This window comes from Camelina sativa, chromosome 12 (assembly GCF_030686135.1).
Source record: "Camelina sativa cultivar CO46 ecotype springtype chromosome 12, ASM3068613v1".
Taxonomy (NCBI): domain Eukaryota; kingdom Viridiplantae; phylum Streptophyta; class Magnoliopsida; order Brassicales; family Brassicaceae; genus Camelina; species Camelina sativa.
The window spans coordinates 4,538,320-4,559,024 of record NC_141891.1 but is presented as its reverse complement, the minus strand read 5'-3'; the positions used below and the strand labels follow the sequence as shown (position 1 = coordinate 4,559,024).

At 37.2% G+C, this 20,705-nt stretch overlaps 4 protein-coding genes across 5 annotated transcripts; 3 read left to right on the top strand and 1 right to left on the bottom strand.

The window, feature by feature from the left end:
- Positions 1-768: 768 nt before the first annotated feature.
- Positions 769-14,351, top strand: LOC104730197 (uncharacterized). Of its 2 annotated transcripts, XM_087478224.1 has the most exons (32): positions 769-966; positions 1,151-1,250; positions 1,379-1,498; positions 1,859-2,016; positions 2,352-2,396; positions 2,790-2,868; positions 2,963-3,036; positions 3,252-3,358; positions 3,455-3,628; positions 4,120-4,323; positions 4,452-4,650; positions 4,735-4,809; positions 4,896-5,221; positions 5,545-5,728; positions 5,817-6,057; positions 6,192-6,531; positions 6,728-6,908; positions 6,985-7,125; positions 7,234-7,483; positions 7,571-8,008; positions 8,144-8,604; positions 8,683-8,819; positions 8,901-9,082; positions 9,175-9,564; positions 9,717-9,842; positions 10,031-10,096; positions 10,176-11,902; positions 11,973-12,264; positions 12,488-12,721; positions 13,085-13,612; positions 13,712-13,844; positions 13,937-14,351. In XM_087478224.1, exons 2-32 carry the CDS (start codon positions 1,182-1,184, stop codon positions 14,197-14,199), a joined length of 7,944 nt encoding a protein of 2,647 aa, XP_087334350.1. In that variant the 5' UTR covers positions 769-966; positions 1,151-1,181; the 3' UTR covers positions 14,200-14,351. The 2 variants fall into 2 exon arrangements, with proteins under 2 accessions (XP_087334350.1, XP_087334349.1); XM_087478223.1 differs by having other exon boundaries at positions 796-966; positions 3,252-3,628.
- Positions 14,352-14,502: 151 nt separating this feature from the next.
- Positions 14,503-16,623, top strand: LOC104730196 (uncharacterized). The gene is made up of 9 exons (XM_010449329.3): positions 14,503-14,881; positions 15,094-15,177; positions 15,282-15,316; positions 15,413-15,515; positions 15,619-15,704; positions 15,858-15,954; positions 16,040-16,143; positions 16,232-16,280; positions 16,373-16,623. Exons 1-9 carry the CDS (start codon positions 14,684-14,686, stop codon positions 16,448-16,450), a joined length of 834 nt encoding a protein of 277 aa, XP_010447631.1. The 5' UTR covers positions 14,503-14,683; the 3' UTR covers positions 16,451-16,623.
- Positions 16,616-16,950, bottom strand: LOC109127901 (uncharacterized). Its single transcript, XM_019233479.2, is given in 3 exon segments — positions 16,616-16,668; positions 16,670-16,779; positions 16,921-16,950. Coding segments are annotated over 3 exon segments (171 nt in total). The 3' UTR covers positions 16,616-16,637.
- On the top strand, positions 16,631-20,670 carry LOC104730195 (uncharacterized). Its single transcript, XM_087478228.1, has 10 exons — positions 16,631-18,648; positions 18,753-18,918; positions 19,008-19,141; positions 19,219-19,331; positions 19,425-19,548; positions 19,632-19,787; positions 19,907-20,059; positions 20,127-20,206; positions 20,288-20,337; positions 20,427-20,670. The coding sequence occupies exons 1-10, from the start codon at positions 18,268-18,270 to the stop codon at positions 20,567-20,569; spliced, it is 1,500 nt and encodes a 499-aa protein (XP_087334354.1). The 5' UTR covers positions 16,631-18,267; the 3' UTR covers positions 20,570-20,670.
- The last annotated feature ends 35 nt before the right edge of the window (positions 20,671-20,705 follow it).

The following is a 20,705-nucleotide window of genomic DNA, read 5'->3' as shown; positions in this document are numbered from 1 at the left end:
TGCTTAATAATTACTATACTGTTTGACTAAAAAAAATAAAAACAAAAAATAATGATCATGTATACCAAAATTATTAACTAAAGAGGGTGTAAAATAAGTTATTTTAGAATGAGAATCTAAATTTCGCCCATACGTCCATCTCGCATACTAATTAATATATGTTATTGTTCTAAATTATATTATACTTTTTTTTTTGGTATTGTTTATAGAAAACAATACGTTTACAATATGAAGGAAAGAAATTGTAAAAGCATGTGGTGCACAACAATTGTAAATTCAAAGCCTGACAAAATTATTAAATTTGAGGAATATCCTCAAAATTATGGCTTTGTTCAATTTAAAACATTGGCTCTTACAATCTCTGTTTAATTCACTTAAGATAATCATATCTCACACCTAAGTAATCCACATCTCAGTAAAATTAAATCTAGAATCTCAAAACATTGAAAGGTGGCATTGGGCAAAAATTAAATTAACCTCCCTGTTGTATACAAATCTTGGTTCGTACAATATTTCGTCAAGTACATATATATAAATAATCATATCTCACTTTCTTCAAATGTAAAGTCCACAAAATCTTATGGTGCGTCACGAATTTTAAGATTGAAGCCGGTTCAGGCCCAATCAGTCATTTATACGGGCCTCGGACGGGCGGCTCATTTATTAGTTATTTTGGACCATCAGCACCGCCTCGGTTAGGGAAATCCAGAAATATACGACCCAAATCTTTTTGGATCGATAAACCAGAATAAACCTAACCGGCTCGTTAAACCCAACCGCCTCTTTGTCTTTGGTAGAGAACAAAAAAAACGAAGCTTAAACCCTTTCTCTTCCTCCGCCGCGTTCTCAAATTCCTCCAAAGCTCAACCTCTGAAGCTCAAGCTCAAGAGCCTTTTCGATTTTTGATTTCTTAAGAACCAACCAACCTTTGCTTTCGTACCCTTCTCTGTGATTTCGTTTCCAAACGTAAGCTATTACTTTTGTTGTCTGATTACTCAAGGCTTGTGTTGATTCTCAAACTGAAGCAATTGAGTAATTAGAGTTGATTATTACTAATTGCTCCTAAAAGCTTTCACCTTGTTTGATTCCTTACTCAATTGTTAAAGTTTTTTGGATTCGAAATTGACTGTTTTGGTGCTTTGATGTTTAGGAAACGCAGAGCTTTGCACACTCTCTGAAACATGGCGACTTCAGCTGATGCTCGAGCGGTAAAGTCGCTCAACACTTCCGGGGGGCGTAAGAAATTTGTGGTAAGTGTTCGTTTTTTTTTAATTAGCTTTCATAATCCCTACTTACCGCATTAGTAAGCTCAGTTCACTCTTTTCGTTGTGTCTCTCTCTAATATGGCTGTTTTGTGCTTTATTGCTTCTGGATGCAGTTCAAGAATTTCGCTGATAGAATCAATGAAATTAACACCAACAGCAACTTGTTAGATAAGGTGAAGGCTGAGCCTTCTGAAGGATCCACTTTTTTCAAGGATTGCCTCGTAGAATGGAGGGTATGTTTTATTTTGTTGCCTTGGACCTCTTTTTAAAGTTTCAGTATTTTTCTTCTGGTCTTGGACTGTTGTGTCCTAAGGTTAAGTAGATCATTGTAGTCTTTTAGTAAGCCGTGCTTAGTTTTAATTTTGCTTTATTTACCGACTAGAAAATGTGGTGCTTGAAACATGAAAAGTAATGGCAATCTTAGTGATCTTGAAATTCAAACCTCACGGCTTTTATTGTTCACATGATACTATAAATAAAGAGCTGCATTGAAAAGAATGTTGGTACTCTGTTTTCTCCTAAGTTTGTCCTATAGGCATCTAGGACATAGGACAAATTGGGATCATAAAATATTTGACTGGTGTTGAATGCAGGAACTGAATACCGCAGAAGACTTCATTTTATTTTATGAAGAAATGTTACCATTAGTCCAGAATTTGCAGTTGGTTATTGTGTATAAAGAAAAAATCGTCTCGGAACTTGTCTCTCGATTACAAATGAAAGCAAGATTGTCTCTGGAACCCATTCTCAGGTTTGCTGATTTCTGCTCAAATTTTTTTAGCCTGGAACCATCTGCCAGTGGAATATTTTTTTTCACTTATATAGACTTGTCATTTTAGTTGTCATTTTTATCTGTATGCCACCAAATCTTCACTGTCAGGCAGTGTAGTTAACCATAGCACTTTGAAATCACGTTCCATTTCCAAGGGATATATATACATTTTGTTCTGACATCTTTGATAACGGATAATGTTGGCAGAGGAGCTAAGATAATGGTTGCTAAATTTCATCACTTTTTTTAATTCTTGCGAGCATGCACTTTTGTAATCTTCTTCGGCACAGAAGTATAATTTTTTTTTTTTGCAGGTTGATTGCTGCTCTATCAAGAGACCTCTTGAAGGATTTTCTTCCGTGAGTATTCTCTCTTTATTGTGCTAGTAGTATACATTGAAAATGTAGTAATATACTTTGAAAACATAGTAATCCATAATAAGGCTTACTTTGAAATAAATGCTTTGGAAAAGCTGATGAATTGCTTTACGATGCCTAAAAAGTACACCTTAATGTCCTGAAACTCTGGACTATGAACAGCTTACAACATGTTTACACAAATTCTACCTTCTTTTCCTTGCATACAATGGCCAGAAAAGAGTTGCTGATTACCGTTGTCTCCCATTATATAACTGTGCTAGACCTCTAGGAAGTAATTTCGGGTTGACAGATTATTTTACATTCTTCTTTGATAAAATCTTGTCTATGCAATTAAATTTTCTTACCAATTTCTTTTGTATATTTCTTGGCTAGCTTCTTGCCACGAATTGTGAACTCGTTAGTGACTCTCCTAAAAAATGGTGCCCATAAAGAGCCGGAGATTATTGAGCAGGTTGCTGGTGTTCTACAGCATATTTATACTCAGAACAGTACCTAAATTTATATATATATTTAATATCCTGAAATTTCGTCCTTTTTTCATGCAGATATTCTCATCATGGTCTTCCATAATAGAGTCCTTGCGGAAGTATCTCTTATGCGACATCGAAGGCATTCTCAGGTAAGTTAAGTAAAGAATTTCAATCTAATCTAAAATGTCTGTTTATTCGGATGGTTCTGATGATTGCACATGGTCTTTCTTTTACTTACTGGATCAAGGGAGACTGCCATTAAAATTGATAAAATTGTTTTTAGCATCCTTGAAAGACGATACATGGCTGTCACATGCTGTTAATGTTGTTAAATTTAATTATGATTTAATTTGCTATGCTGAAGGGATACGTTGGAATTGAGGTATCACCCCAAAGACTATATCAGTGAATTTATGTCAGAGTCCATGTCATTTTTGTTGAGGAATGCATCGGATGAGCAACTTGAAAAAGGTGATAAATTGCTTGTCGTATGTTTTTCAATGTCTACGTTAGGGACAATATACTTGATTAACACTCCAGTTGATTCTTCTCTCCTAAATATTACAGGGATCAGCTTGATCCTTTCTGAAGTTGCACATCAACCCAACAACGTTGGAGGAGTTGGATTGCTATATTATGCTATGCGGGGTACCTGTGGAGGACTCCATTCCAAAGCTGGGAGAGTTTTGAGGTTCTTGCTGAAAGATTCAACATTATCTCTTTGTGATAATTTTCCTCAAGGCAAGTTCTCTTTTTAAAGAGATGTTAAGAGTATTTCATTTAGAAGCCTATTTTATGTAGGAGCTACTGGGGTTGATTTATCTTCACCTAGATTTTAGTTCTTAGTGGAAAAGGGTCAAACTCAGAGAATGAGAAGTAATCACAGAGTTTTCATATTTTTGCGTATCCATTTATATGAATGTCTTCTGTGATGAATTTACGAATTGATGGTTGAATACGTTTTGTCTACTGTGTGATGAGTAGTTTAGAACCAATGCTTAACAACTTCTTTATAAATAAAAAATAGTGATGCCAATATATTGGTGGGAGGTGGGAATCTTTGTTAAATGTTGTGAATCTTTGATAAATGTTTCATTTTCTTGCTGAAGGGATAAATTCTTTACTTTGTAGAGGGGTCATTTATATAAAAAAACGTGAATAGATACCCTGAACTTCACGATTTAGAATCTTATTTCCTTCTTATTCTGGTTTAATCTTGTATCACGTTGCAGGCCCTGGTACAGTCGTGGAAGTTGTGAGTTTGGTTTTGCAGAGAATATGCGAGGATTTGGAAGCAGAAAAATCAATTGTCATGTGGGAGTACTTGTATAAGAATATAAACAAATCAATTTCAAACAAAAAGTCAGTTCATCTAAGCCGACTGTTGAATGTGCTTACTGCAGTTGTTAGGATTGAGAAAGGTCGCAAGGTACATGGTGAGTTATTCAATTGCTGATTTGTTTCTCTCTCTCAACCTCTCGTTCTGTTGCACTCTCTTTTGGCTGCACATGCCAACATACCTTTTCATGTCTTGCTGACTTAAGTTACTGTCTCGGTGTAACAGATAGCTCGTCACTGATTGGAATCGTGAGCCGCATTGTGTCAACGTTTGTTGCTTCCTCTGGGACCCTTGTAGAAGGCGATAATTTATCTGCTGTCCTCGATGAAGTTTTACAATTGATATTATGCACAATCAACAGAGTCAATGAAATGCCAATTGTTGCTTCGCAATGGGCTCCGATTTTTGCCTTGAAAAGTTCAAGGTATTGTCTAATATCTCCCTGTTTATACTTTACAACCTTCCTTTTTTTTTTTCTTTTCTTGACATTGATCATGTTTATTTCCAGTTTGCTGACTTTTTTGAGGGAGTTCCTACAGAAGGATCATTCCGTTGTGAAAGCCTTTACAAATAATATATTAAGGCAAGACTCATATCATAGTTTTTTAAAATTAGTTCCTCATTGAATAGTCTATCTCTGTGTCTTAGCAACTAAATTCCATTTTGCAGTGCAATTAACAACATGATTTGGGAGTCTCCTAAGGAAGTTATTCCTCTGTTACTAACACTATGTGAGAGTCAACAAACAAGTCATGACGGGGTGAACATCATAAATCAAATATTTGAGGGTAAATATGAGAGAATTCATTCGTTCTTGGAAAAGAATTTAAAAGAGATTCAACAGAATATCGAGAATACTGGATTAGTTCACATTGACGAGGCCAAGTTGGCTATCATTTGGGGAGTTGTCAACTGTTATCCTTATTTTAGAGTGGATTCATCATTACTGATTTGCTTTAAGAAGAGTCTCAGACAGCATTTGGGAGTGTCGGATGGTAAGTTTTACTGCATGATTCGTTCTTTTTTGCATGCTACAATATTTTTGTTCTATGCTGCTTTTTTTTTTCCATCCAAAGACGCCACTCAAATTATGTGCTTGGATAGGGTCATCTGTTGATCGAACACATGAAGATTCATGGTCGGGGTCTGCCACTATACAAAATCCTAAATAATTTTCATATCCTGTTTTGCAGTGTCTTCTCCGTGATATTTCTTTCATTGAGCTGTTTGTTCACTGGAAATTGAGTTGTCCTTGAATGTGATTTTATTTCCTGGATTTTACCATAAAACATCTTATATAAGCGACATTTTTCTGCAGACACTTTTAGTGCCCCAGAATTGATGTGGCAGAGCTTACTTGGTACTGCTTTGAGGTCATGTTACAAACTGCCGGGAAGAATCAACCACAGTGGTCTAGAGGAAGCTTTGTCTTTTGCTAAAGATTATAAGTCATGTGTGCAAGTGTTGTCTCCCGTGGCCGATTTTTTGGATTATATCCACAGGTGAGTTTGTCTGTTTTGGTGATTATTCTGTTATTTCTTCTTTTAATGAACTCTGTGACGATAAGCTGATCCCTATATTAATTCGTAGGCCAGCATTAGCTCATGATGACAGGTCCAAGGCATATCCAGAACTTCAAGCAAAGAAGGCTGTAGAAGCTTTTGACATATTTTCTGAAAATTTGCGTCACCCAAACAAAGACGTCCGACTTATGACTCTGAGGATTTTGTGCCATTTTGAAACACTATCGTCTGACCCTTCTTTTGAAGAGCATCCTCCTAAGAAGAAAATGAAAACTGAAGAGATTATAAAATCTCTTCCTAAAGGGAATGTGAGTAGATATCCTTTGTTCTGTATTCTTTACCTCAAGCAGATTTCTTACTAGCATGATGACTATATAACTGTTGCCTCTCTGAACTATCATGTTATCAGTACTTTCTTAAACTTTTCCTTTAAAAATATCAGGTTCTTCAGTTATTACGCTCAGTCGAAGAAACTGCTCCCACAGTGGATACTAGTCGGATGTTGGTCGGTTTGATCTCTACAATACAAAAGGATCTCTCCGCTGGCAGGATACATGAGGCATATGTGAAGCTTGTATTGAATGGGATGTTGGGACTATTACATAATAGATATTTGGATTTGTGGGGTCCAGCGTCTGAGTGTCTTGCGGTTCTTGTGAGGAATCACACAGGTGCGGTGTGGAGTGATTTTGTTTGTTATTTGGGGCAGTGCCAACTAAAATTTGAGACACTTCACGATCATAGTGAGAACGCGAACCAAAGCATCTCAGAGAGGCATAAGGGTAGGCTCTCACAATTTAAGTAAATATCTATTTCATCCACTCACATAATGAAATATTAATTCCCCATTTTTTGTCACCTGTTTTATATGTTAGAACGAAATATATATCCGTAAACCCATCTCTATCTTTTTTTTTCATCTAACCATTCCCTTGTCCGTATAGTCTGATGTGTATATGTTATTATTGCAATCTACAGATCTAATGGGCCGTTTCAATTCATTTCTCTTTCCACCGTCTAATAGCACACCTATTGCAACGGTGTTATCTCAGCTGCTACAGACCTTACAAAAGGCTTCCAGTGTTGCTCAGTCTCGCGCTTCTGAAATTCTCCCTTTGTTGTTGAAATTTCTGGGATACAACAGCGAAAATGCTTTGAGGTAACCATATCTCTATATTTTTTAAAGCATGATATTTTTCAACTGTTATCATAATTTTTTTTTCTCTACCTTGCAGTGTCGGATCATATAATGGCCAAGTTTGTAAAGGAGAGGACTGGAAGAGGGTTCTTATACAATGGTTGACTTTGCTGAAGTTAATTAAGAATCCTAGGTCATTTTGTTTTAGTCAATTTGTAAACGACGTTCTTCAGAATAGGTTGGCAAGACTACTCAATTCGATATTTCACTGTTCTTCTGACTCTCTTGGAGTAAGAACATTCATTGACCTTTGAATGTGTGTTTTTTTTTTTAATTTGTTTTCCAGGTTCCTGGATGATAATGATGCTGAAATACAAACTAATGTTCTAGAGTGCCTTCTGTTGTCGAATGACTTCTTACTCCCACACCGCCAGCATTTGTTGAATTTGATCAAACCTAAAGAATTGAGAGAAGAACTCACAACCTGGAACTTGTCTGAAGACATCGTAGAACCTCACAGATCACAAATTTTTTCAATTGTAATTCGCATCCTTATGCCAAAAGTTAGAACATTAAAAAGTTCGGCTTCACGGAAGGTACATATTACATACTTTTAGTTTACTTCACTATGCAATACAGTTTTCATTTGGGTCCCAACAAGTTATCGTTGTTTTTCTTGTCAGCATACAAGTATCCGTCACCGGCAGGCAGTTCTTTGCTTTATATCTCAGCTGGATGTTAAAGAACTTGCCCTGTTCTTTGCCTTGTTGATAAAGCCTTTGAACATCATATCAGAGGAAACAATGGACTCGTTTTGGAGTTCTGGCGAAAGTTCTATGGACTATTTCCATAACTCGAATTTCCTGAAGTATTTCACTGTTGATACTATTTCGACATTATCCAGGAATCAGAAATCTGGGTTTCTTCATGTCATCCAACATATCCTTGAAGTCTTTGATGAATCTCGTGTCCGACCTTTTCTAGACTTTTTGATGGGATGTGTTGTCCGGCTATTGGGAAACTATGCTCCAAATATTGATGAAGAAAGGAACATTGATTCATTGGCAGCCGACCCATCAACTGCAGATGATAAAGAAAATGCTTCAATAAATCATGACCAGGTAAAATGGTTATTAGTGTTGTTTGCCTCTTTCGCTAAAGTCTTGTGTAGGTTATCCATGCAAACAAATCATTATGGTTTCTCCTATCTCCTTTGGAATTCTTGTATTGCCTGACATTTTCCGGTTTTTGTGTAGGCTGGTACTGCTTTGAAGCAGTTTAAAGAGTTGAGATCCTTATGTCTGAAAATCATTGCTCATGTTCTTGATAAATATGAGGATTGTGATCTTGGCTCCAAGTTCTGGGACCTCTTCTTCTCGGGAGTGAGTCCGTTAATTAAGAGTTTCAAACAGGAGGGTTCTAGTAGTGAGAAACCAAGTTCCTTGTTCTCATGCTTCTTGTCAATGAGTAGAAGCCGTAATCTCTTCACCCTATTATGTCGGGAAGAGTCTCTTGTTCCAGACATTTTTTCAGTTCTAACAGTCGCCACAGCTTCAGAAGCTATAAAGTCTTCTGCCTTAAAATTCATAGAGAATCTGCTTTGCCTTGAAAATGAGTTTGGTGAGGATGCCAATATGATCAGTGGATTCTTGGATCCTTATATAGACGCACTGATTAACAGCTTGCATTCTCTTTTCATTGGAGATATACTGAAAAGGTCAGGAATCTTGTTAATTAACGGACCCAATTATTTCCTCTTGTTTCTACTATTTCTTAAAGTTTTATTTATGTACAGGAAATCAGTGAAGTATCATGGTGAAAGAGAGATTAAAATTCTTAAATTACTGTCAAAGCGTGTGCGAGATCCCTCTCATGTTATGAAGTATTTGGACGTCTTGCTGTCTTTCTTGGATAAAAGTGTAAAAGATTCTGGTATGATTACTATCATTGCTTTTATTGGTAAAACTTACAATATCACGTCTCTTGTATGTCACTGTCTTATTGTTCTTACAGATATTCGTCGTGAGGCTTTGCTAGCTATTCAGGACATCATACCGTTCCTTGGGATTGAGAGTACCAGCAAAATTATAAATATAATCTCTCCTCTTCTTGTTGACGCTGAGTGTGAAGTTAGATTATGCATTTGTGATCTACTTGAATCTATTGCAGAAAAAGACTCTTCTCTGGTTGATGTGGTTAGTATCATGTCTCTCTGTGAGCTGAGTCATTTTCCTTCTCTTATTTTTGATTTTGCAATTTTAACTAACAATTGGTTCCCAACCTACAGGCGAAGCGCATCCGCGATATGAATGCTATCTCAGCCATGGAAGTTGACGACCTGGACTATGAAAAGATAGTTAATGCTTATGTGGAGATTAATGCAGATTTTTTTAATAAATCCTCAGTGCAGCACACAAAGATCATACTGTCACAGAGTATATACAACGTATCATCAGAATCCATTATGTTAAGGGGTAGCGCACAGAAGCTCTTGTCTTCTTTCATTGATTTTTCAGCGTCAATACTTTGCGAAGAGGCTTCACCACACTCTGAACTTGGTAAAGAGGTCAAAATAGCTGATGTAAGCTGGACAGGAGATAGAATACTGTGCACTTTAAGAAGTTTCATTTTGAAACACATGGGAGATGCAATAAACAGAGGAGGCATCATAATAAAGGTACAGTACCCTCCCGAATCAAGCAGAAAGAAATGCCCGGAATAAAGAAAATGTGGATTTCGTTTAAGCTGTTGCTTATGGTTAGCTTATTGTTATGTCATAGCTTTCTTCTTTGGTCTGACGATTCTCTGAAACAAATTAATCTTTCACAGGAGTGGTTTCTTTTGATACGGGAAATGGTGACCAAACTTCCAGATGCCGGAAATCTTTCTGCATTCAGACCTTTATGCTCTGAAGACGAGAATGTAGACTTTTTTAAATCTATTGTACACATTCAGGTAAGTCATTTTATCATAGGATTCCTTGAATCCACAATTTGTATCCGAGCTGTGATAATCACACAGTAACCAAAACCACTTCTGGTTTTATCTAATCTTATTTTTCCCTTTAACTCAATTCAATAGGTTTGTTATGAAGCAGCATATAGAAACCTTATGGTGATTGATTTCCTTTGAATTTCTTGTAGGCACATCGTAGAGCAAGGGCAATTTCACGTTTTACAAATGTGGTCAAAGATAGCAGTCTGCCTGAGGTCATCCCTTGAATTTCTTACATTTTTAAATGCAACTGCTGTACTGCGAAAGACTTATGACCAAATGTTGGTGTTGCAGGGAGTAGTGAGAAAACTTTTGGTCTCGGTCTTTTTCAATATGTTGCTTGATGGACAAGATGGAAAAGATAATAATGTCCGAAATGCATGCACAGAAGCCCTTGCATCTGTATCTGCACATATGAGTTGGAAGTCATACTATGCTCTATTGAATCGGTGCTTTCGTGAGATGAACAAGCATCCAAAAAAGGGAAAACTCCTGCTGCGACTTATCTGCTTGATTTTGGATAAATTTCATTTTGCAAAAGATAGTTACCCGCAGGAGGCGGAGGAAATTAGGACTTGCCTACAGAAAATTGTGTTCCCGAAGATCCAGAAGCTGATGAATTCTGATTCTGATAACTTTAATGTTAACAGCAGTGTGGCTGCACTCAAGGTTCTAAAACTACTACCTGAAGATGTAATGGACTCAAACCTGTCCTCCATAGTTCATAAAATTGCCAGTTTTTTGAAGAATCGGTTGGAGAGCATACGTGATGAAGCCAGATTGGCTCTGTCTGCTTGTTTGAAAGAACTTGGGCTGGAGTACTTGCAAATTGTAGTCAACGTTTTACGTGCTATCTTAAAACGAGGATCTGAGGTGCATGTGCTGGGGTACACTCTCAATTTTATCTTATCAAAGTCCCTGTCCAAATCTACGTGTGGGAAGCTAGATCATTGTTTGGTTGATCTCCTTGCTGTGGTAGAAACCGATATCCTTGGAGAGGTTGCTGAACAGAAAGACGTGGAAAAATTCGCATCCAAAATGAAAGAAACAAGAAAACGAAAGTCATTTGAGACTCTGAAACTGATTGCTGAAAATGTAACGTTCAGAAGCCATGGATTGACGTTACTCTCTCCTGTCACTGCTCAGTTGCAGCGGCATCTAACTCCGAAGATCAAATTTAATCTGGAGAAGATGTTAAAACAAATTGCAGCTGGTATCGAAAGCAATCCATCTGTTGACCAAGGAGATCTTTTTGTTTTTATATATGCCCGTGTTGATGATGGCATTAACAATAGGAATGTTCTTGGAGATCAAGTGTCTTCTACACCATCCAAAAAGAAAAGGATTTCAAGAGATCTGAAGAAGACCGCTGGGTTGATTTCTGGTGCTAAGTCATGCCCACATCTTATAACTGTGTTTGCTCTTGACTTATTGCATAACCGAATGAAAAAGTTGAAATGCGACAACGCCGATAAAGAGCTGTTGTCCATGTTAGATCCATTTGTCAGACTACTTACTGGATGCTTGAGTTCTAAGTATGAGGATATCGTATCTTTATCTCTTAGATGTTTTACTTCACTAATAAGGTTTCCACTGCCCTCCCTCATGTCTGAAGCAGATGAAGTAAAAACAGTATTGTTAACCATTGCTCAGTCTGCAGTGAGTTCCAGCAGTCCACTTGTGCAGTCATGCCTTAAGCTGTTAACAACGCTTCTCGACAATAAAAATATAACTTTATCATCTGAGCAGTTGACAATGTTGGTTCAGTTCCCCATGTTTGTTGATCTGGATTCTGACCCATCCTTTGTTGCTCTTTCACTCCTCAAGGCCATCGTGAAACGGAAGCTTGTGGTTCCAGAGATATATGACATTGCTACTCAGGTTTCAGAATTGATGGTAAAAAGTCAGTTGGAATCAATCCGCAAGAAATGTAAACAGATACTGTTGCAATTTATGGTCCACTATACTCTTTCTGATAAACGTTTAGAGCAACACGTGAACTTTCTGCTGGAAAATCTGAGGTACGTATGCGCATAGTGTAAATTCAGTTTGGCTCTTATTTTTCTTATACTCATTGAATTTTTTCTTCAGGTATGAATATTCAACTGGAAGAGAAGCAGTTCTTGACATGCTTCAAGCGCTAATCTTGAAATTCTCAGAACCTAATCTCGGCAAGCAGTCGGTTCTTGATCGGCAGTCGAAAACATTGTTCCTTCAACTTGTTCTTTGTTTGGCCAATGATATTGATAAAGATGTGCGGTCTCGGGTTGGTGCTGTGATAGAGCTTCTGATAGGTCGCATGAGTACGGATCAAGTTGATTCCAGTCTCTTGTACTGTTTGTGTTGGTATAAGCAGCAGAACTTACAGGCTTGTGCAGCACAGGTAAATGCTGAGGATTTATGTTCTTATTTAACTCGCTTTGTGACAATAGTTAGATGTCAGACAGTAGGAAATAGGAACTTATATATTTTTAATGCAAGAAACAGAAATAACAAGTGGTGTTACCTGAAGGCTTTTTCGTTCATATTTTATGTATGCCCCTTTTGTAGAATGTTCCTTGCTTCTTGCGGAATTTAAATTCATTTATTTTCTGGTTGCTGTACAGGTATTGGGATTTTTTATTGACACCATGAAGAAAACATTCCGGAAGCATATCTACAATATACTGCAGGATGCTAAAACGATTTTGGAGTCTGCTGTTAATGCTTCTAGCGTACAGTTGAAGGATACTATTGAAGAAGGCAGTCTTCCTTATTGGAAGGAAGCATACTACTCACTGGTTATGTTAGAGAAGATGCTCGAACAGTTTCCTGATTTAAGTTTCGGAAAAGATTTAGAGGTATGCACTCAGTCGTATGATGCTAAATGTGATTTATTGTTGCAGTAGACTTCTAAAAAGTACTTGCCTCGTCAATCACTCTTTCATGAAGCTCTGATATATATATATATATATATGTTAGCTTTTGCTAGTTATTAATGTTTGCCTGTTGTCAAGAATATAGGACCAGTGATCTTAGTTTGTTGTCAATCTTGAAATAGAGGTCTCCAGCTCAGAAAATTACTGCTTTAGCTTTATTATCAATCACTATCTTGGCCTTCTGAGCCTGTCATTTGTTTTCTTTATTTGTTGTTGATTATTTCCCTTTTTTCGGTCGAAAGACTTTACATATTGGGCCTCAATATTTTCTGATGTATTTTACAGGATATTTGGAAAATGGTGTTTAAGTTCTTGTTGCACCCACACGCATGGTTGCGAGATATATCCTGCCGGCTCCTTAATCGTTATTTTGTGGCATTGGCTGGGAAGAAAAGAGCAGAATCTCAGACATTAGTTGCTAATTCTCTTTTAGAGAAGCCAAGTAGCCTGTTCATGGTGGCTGTTTCTCTTTGCTTCCAGTTAAAGGAGCAATCCACCAGGGACAACGTTGATGTTGATTTACTCACAGCCAATATTGTTCTTGCGGTCTATAGTCTTCATTCTCTTATTGGAAAATCTGATCAAGCAATTCACAGTGGGTTCTGGTCCAGTCTTGACGAGGATGAGCAAGTTGTGTTCCTCAAAGCATTTGAAGTGCTGGATTCAGGGAAAGGAAGGTCTACTTTTTTGGCTCTTACCTCAGGCAAACGTACTGAGAATGGTGAAGATAATGCGAATGATGTAAGAAATGTATTGATCGGAAGTTTGCTCAAAAGAATGGGGAAGCTTGCTCTTGATATGGAGTCTATTCAGGTTTGCGCCATTCCCTTTTCTGATTAAACCTTATCTATTAAAGGCTTTAGTAACTAATTTTTTTGTTTTTTTGTTTCCATATTTGCTTGTGATATATAGATGAGAGTTGTGTTCAACGTCTATAAAGCTTTTGCCTCGCAAATGAATCAAGAAGAATGTCGCTTATATGCCTACAAAATTCTGCTTCCGTTGTACAAAGTCTGCGAAGGATTTACCGGAAAAATCATCACAGGTAATATAAGTTTTTTTTGTTGTGTGTATTCTTCCCTCTGGCAGACTTGGTATCTGTGTCATAAATGTAACAAAATATTATGGTTTTATCAGATGAGTTTAAACAGCTAGCAGAAGATGTACGAGACAGTATAAGGGACAAGAGTTTAGGCAACAAAATGTTTGTGGAAGTCTACAGTGAAATAAGAAACAGTTTGAGAACGAAACGAGAGAAGAGAAAGCGAGAAGAGAAGCTAATGGCAGTGGTAAATCCAGAGCGAAACGCCAAGAGGAAACTAAGGTTAGCTTCAAAGAATAAAGCAAACAAGAAAAGGAGAATGACGAGCATGAAATTATCTAGATGGGCTTGCTCTTGAAAACCCTTAAATGAAAATTTTGTTACATCTCTTATAGAAAATCAGAGATAAATCATCACTTTGTGAGTCTACTGTACCATGTTTTCAATTAGAATAGTCCTTGTGAAAATTCTCAATTTTGATCCATTTTATCTACAAGACTAGCGTTGAAAGGAGACTTGTGGGCTGGGCTTTTCACTCTTCATCATAGATTCAATGATGAGATTTAAAATCGAAATTAGGGAAACAAACCATTCATGTTCAGCCACGAATCTTTGGTGTACGATGTGATGTGATCTCATCTTAATTATTTGTTCCATTAAGACATTTATTTTTATGGGTGCGTGTGTGAATGAGTCAGTTCATCATCATCATCATGCTAATGTTGCAGTCTCTTACCACCACTTAAAGAAAATAAAAAAGACAACTTTCAACCTGTTTCCTTCATTTAGTTTCAATCTCTCTCTCTGAGTACAACTCAGAATTCAGATTAAAAAAAAGAGGAATGAAGCAATCGTCATGGGGTTGTACAATCTTCATACAGTTATCTCTCTGTCTCATCGTCTATGTGTCTCTGCATTTGGGTGACCCATTCTTCTCTAGTAACGACGTTGACAATGCCACACCTCTAGATCTTTATTTCATCTCCGTCGCCGGTGGAGGTTTCAGGCCTCTTCACCGCCAAACTCACCTTCTCCGATTGGTTCGTTTCTCATCTTCTTCCTTTTTTTTTTGGTTGGAACATAAAATTTGTTTTCGTCTCTGCAATTTATCTAGTTTTTATCGAGTCCATTGGTATCTGGTCAAAAAGTTTGGTTCTTTCTAAAATTTCTAGCCTCCTCAGATCCAAAAGTTTGAGTTTTTAAGGTCGAGACATCATATTGTACTTATTTTGTTACTGTTTCATCAATGAAGATGGAGAAAGCTGCAGAAACTTACAAGGCAAAATTTGTGGTGAGCTCAAGTGAACATGGAGAAGATGACCCACTCCTGCAACATGTCAGTTCTTAAGCTTAATTTTACTAGCAATTGTGACAGAAAAGTTTTGTTACTCTCTTGTTGAGTAGTTAGTATGAGTAATGAGTGTATTGATCTTTTCGCAGGCTACTCGAGTGTCTTCTTCATTGAAACTTCCATGGTAACTTGATCCCTGTGGAATACAAATCCTGTTAGTTAATTTTAAATTCTGTTGATGTAACAAGAAGAGAAGACTAATTAATTAGATGTGTTTTAGGTACACTAGAAAGAAAGGATCTGGATATTCCAGAGAGCGCATCGCAATGCCTTTTAATGGATCCTTGGATGTTGTTTTCGTAGACATTGGCTCACTACAGCAGGTAGAATCCGTTTGTTTCTGTGAATTTGGTAGAAATTTTGTTAAGCTTATTTTGATTATTTGTTTCCTTTGTCTGATACTCTTTTGTTTGATTGAAACTGAAGGAAGTACTCGGTGGAACATTGAATGGCTCGACGATCAGTCAATTGAAAGGGCTAACAAGGATTCTCAAAGCAGCAGATGGAGACTGGTAAGTTGGTTATTTCAGCTCATAGACTCTTGATTTCTCAAGAGCTTGTAGAAAACACTGCAACAAGTGCTCTGTCACTTTTTTTTGTGACCCATTTTGCTCTTCCAAAATTAGTCCAATGGATTAAACAATCAATAGTCGTTCTTGATACAGGCGTATTGTTGTTGGATCAGACTCGGTACTCACTCTAAGGAAGGAGGCCAAGGAATTTGCAAGGACATTTCATCAAATCATGACCAAATATGGAGTGGTAAGACATTGAAATATCCCATCGTATTGTCGAGAAATCAAAGTTTATGATTAATCTGAGAGGAGAAAACTTTTGATGATACAAGAACTTATATATAAGCGAAAAAGGCTGCACCAGCGAGAGCTTGACTTGCATTACGGTTCCTAATCAATCAGAGAACCGAGGTCTAACTTCTGATAGTAATAAGAGGTAAGAAGATCTTTATTATGACATTAAAATCATAAACCACGAAAGCTCAATCTTTAATATCTGAGAGAAATGCATAATCTTATGTCAGAGAAATTGAAGATGGGTTTCTTCTTCACAGAGTTAGCTTCTCAGAGTTTGTAAGTACTTTCTTCCACTCTTGTGTTGTTAAGAAATGTTTTCAAGACCAAAATAAACATAACAAAAGTGTTCTTTGTTTTATCATAAACAGGTTACTTACACTATCAACTCATCAGGACAAGTCATTGACACAAGATTAGTTAAGCAGCAAGGCAAAGACACCATGTAAAGGTTTCTTTACCTTTTTGTTTTGTGTACTCCAATTGTTGTACAATCAATTTAGTATTCTTCCGTGAATGACCGTTATACCCTTTTACCTGTCCGAGTATAGCTGAAACATCGGAGGGTGATATTGGAAATTGGGCACTATATATTTCCCCAGAAAGGAGTGAATTTTTTTTAGGGTTTTGCTCTCATTAGTTTAAGTATGAGGCTCTGCTCCCGGAGGATTTTTTCTTCCGGTGGAAGCGGATCCGATGATTTCAAGTATTTGTTGACGAACCACTTGTTAAAGTGGTGATGAATCGTCCAATCAAATCTCCTCCACCACCACCATCTCTACTTCTTCTGATCTTTTTCGCTCACTGATTCTGCTTTGCCTCGATCTCTCATCTCTATCTTATTATTATTATTATTATTATTATTATTATTATTATTATTATTGGGGAGACGATGATGATTCTTAAGAAGTCAATAGACCAGACATTGTGGTAACACTCTCTCTTTCATGGCGGGGCTATAAAGGAAAAAAAAGACTTCTTTTTTTTCTTTCTCAGCAGCCATGGCGGAAGAGTGTATCCTCTCTAATCTGTCTGAGAAAAGGCGAATCTGAGTCCTCTACTGTTACATGCACAATGTTTTAAAAATCAAAATCCTTTTTTATCAGCTACTGTTGTTGAAGCTTAGATGCATCGTTTTGTTGAATCAAAGTTTGGAGTTTTGAATTTGGGATCCATGTGATGATTTTGTCTTTTAGAGATCTTAAATCAAGTGTTCGCAGTAGTGTTTCCTCTGTATCTATTATAAAAATCACATGGATGTGATCAATGGGCATGTGATTATCGTCAGATGAGTTATCTCAGTTGTGTTTGCCAATTAGAAGATATCAGATTCTAAACCCAAACAAGATACAATTAAAAATGGTTATAAGAAAAAGAAAGAGAGAATGCTATCTAGTTAATCTACAATTGAGAAAGCTTTCATAGCATTGTAGGTTGCTACAAAGCACACACGTTAATTGTTGTGGGATACAGATTATAGACTGAAAGAAACAATAAATGAAAGAACTTAACTTGGAATAAGTTTGTGGTGTGGTTGGTGGCCAATGCAACTATAACTTTGTGACAGCTTAACTCACTGATGTGATTGGAAATCTGTTTTGATCAAGAATCTTGCTCTGTGTGCAAAGTATTCATTCATTTCTGTTTTAAGTTAATTTGGCTTGTTTTATTACCAATTGTGTAAATCTGTTGACAATTATTGGTTGTGGCTAAAGAATTATTGGTTGACAGCTTAACACACTCTTGTTTCAGACTAATCTACAGAAAAAGAAAACTGTCAATTAATTTCTTATCCCGGAAATTTAGTGGTCCAATGGTCTTCCTGTGTGTACACTATGAAATGTGGATGTATTGTTCTTCCCGTATTTGTATTCTCACTTGAAGCGTCCAACGATTCTTCTCTTGATACTGTTGTTCCTGACAATCACTTGCAAAAATTCAGTTTTTTAGAAACCAATGTATATTGGAGTTGGACTTTATTAAGAAACCAATATATCATATTTGTGTAATTATGTATATGCGAAGATGGGAAATTCGATATGTACGGGTCTAGTTGCTAGTTGTTACTTCGTTTTGTGTTAGCATCATTCTTGAAAAGTTATGTTAATACAAGAAACAAAACAAAAGGTTTTCCTTATATATCTCATTTTTTTTCCCTCCACAAGCTCCAAAAGAGTGACGCAGACATAAGACCAAAGACACTTCTTCTTATTTATTGTCTCCGAGTGTTTGAGTTGTTCTTCTACTTAGAGTGGCAGAGAGAGACATGGATAAAATGTCAGCTTGTTTATGTCTTGTATTCTTCTTCTTCTGCTTAACTATTGTTGCAGAAGCAAAGTATCCTCCTGGAGGTTCCTACCATCTTTCATCTTTGAGACAAAACATGAAGATCTCCAAGTCAAAGGCAGAGTTACCCTCTCACTTTCAGACTCGTTATTTCCCTCAGAATCTAGACCACTTTAGTTTCCAACCAGAGAGCTACATAATCTTCCATCAGAAGTACCTCATCAGCAGCCATTTCTGGCGCAAAGGTGGCCCCATCTTTGTCTACACAGGCAATGAAGGTGACATTGAATGGTTTGCTTCCAACACTGGCTTCATGTTGGACATTGCTCCCAAGTTCCAGGCTCTTCTTGTCTTTATCGAAGTAAAAGTTTTCGCAAAATCTCATACTGCATCTCGTATCTGAAGAATCTAACTTAAAAACACTAATGCTTCTCTGTTTGTCTGGTCTTTTATATATCCTTGCAGCATAGATTCTATGGAGAGTCTTATCCGCCGAGGCCAGCCAAGAAAATGGGATACCTGAACTCACAGCAAGCGTTAGCTGATTACGCAATCTTGATAAGAAGCTTGAAGCAGAATCTATCGTCAGAAGCATCTCCTGTCATAGTCCTTGGTGGTTCTTATGGTGGAAGTAAGCTTACAAAATTCCAGTCAATTGGTCACTTCTTATTATTACACTCCTATATACTCTCATCGGCTGTACTCCATTTCCTGAGACAGTGCTTGCAGCGTGGTTCAGGCTAAAGTATCCGCACACTGCAATTGGCGCATTAGCATCCTCTGCTCCAGTTCTGCAGTTTGATAAGATTGTTCCGTCTTCAAGCTTCTACGATACCGTTTCTCAGGATTTCAAGGTCTGTATATGTCTAAACACGGTTAGTACAAAAAGTCTATTCAATGTTGAGCTTCTCATGCCTTTTATTGTGAGTAGGATGCGAGTGTTAACTGTTTTGAAGTCATCAAGAGAAGCTGGGGAGAGCTGGATGCTTTTTCCACCATGAAAGATGGCTTACAAAAACTCAGCAAAATGTTCAGAACTTGCAAGTAATAATCTGCTTTAACCTCATTGTTGACAGTGCTAATCCTCGAGCACTCTTATCTTGTGATGATATGTTGTCTAATATTTAACAATCACAGGGATCTTCACTTTGTCGATTCAGCCTCAGGGTGGCTAGAGTCAGCTTTTGTTAATACAGCAATGGTTAATTATCCAACTCCAGCAAATTTCATGGCTCCACTGCCTGCTTATCCAGTGGAAGAGGTAAGACATGGTTTAGAGTGTTAAAAAGTAATTTTTCTTTTCTTGTACCGATTTATTCACAATGAGTCATCTTATTACATCAGATGTGCAAGATCATCGACGGGTTTCCTCTAGAAGCCAGCAATCTTGATCGTGCATTTGCAGCTGCAAACTTATACTATAACTATTCAAGTTCAGAGAATTGCTTCGATATTGAAAACGAAACTGATCCTCATGGACTCGATGGTTGGTATTGGCAGGTATCCATGAGTCTATCTGTTCCCTTTTTGTTAATGAATTGAACAGTTCACAAGAATTTACCAAATTTGGTATTCAACTTACTAATGGATCAATGCTACTATTGGATGAAAAAAAAAAGGCTTGCACAGAGATGGTCATGCCAATAAGCTGTTCGAACCAGAGCATGTTTCAACCATACGAAAGTAATGACAAAGGAGACCAAGAAGAATGTCTAAGGGCATATGGTGTCAAGCCTAGACCACACTGGATTACCACCGAATTTGGCGGACAGGTTTGTTTAAATTTTGAAGATAACAGACCTAAAAGCTCAGCTTTTGATCAGAGTATGTTCGTTACAGAGAATAGAGATGGTATTGAAGAGATTTGGTAGCAACATTATATTCTCCAACGGAATGCAGGATCCATGGAGCAAAGAAGGGTAAAGTCACTCATTCCTAATTCCATATTACATGTCAATACAAAATCTCTATAGGACTTGAGATGTTAATCGAATTTTCAGGGTTCTGAAGAACATATCGAGTAGCATCATTGCGCTTGTGACCAAGAAAGGTTAAATGTTTGTGAAAATTTAAGGGTGAACACACACATTCCTATAATAATTATAAACAAGGAAACTGATAATTGTGTGAATAAAGCAGGAGCTCACCATGCGGATCTGAGGGCTGCTACAAAAGACGACCCTGAGTGGCTGAAAGAACAGAGGAGGCAAGAAGTTGCGGAGATGGAGAAATGGATCAGTGAGTATTACAGTGATCTGAGACAAGAAGAGCAAGGCAAGTAAAAAGGACCAAACAAACCATTAGAAACATTTGTCTGTTTCCTCATGTGTCTCTGTGATGAGATTTGTCCAATAGTAAATAAAAACAATCGATTGTTTTCACATTGCTTATAAGATATAAGATAAAGCACAGTGCCAT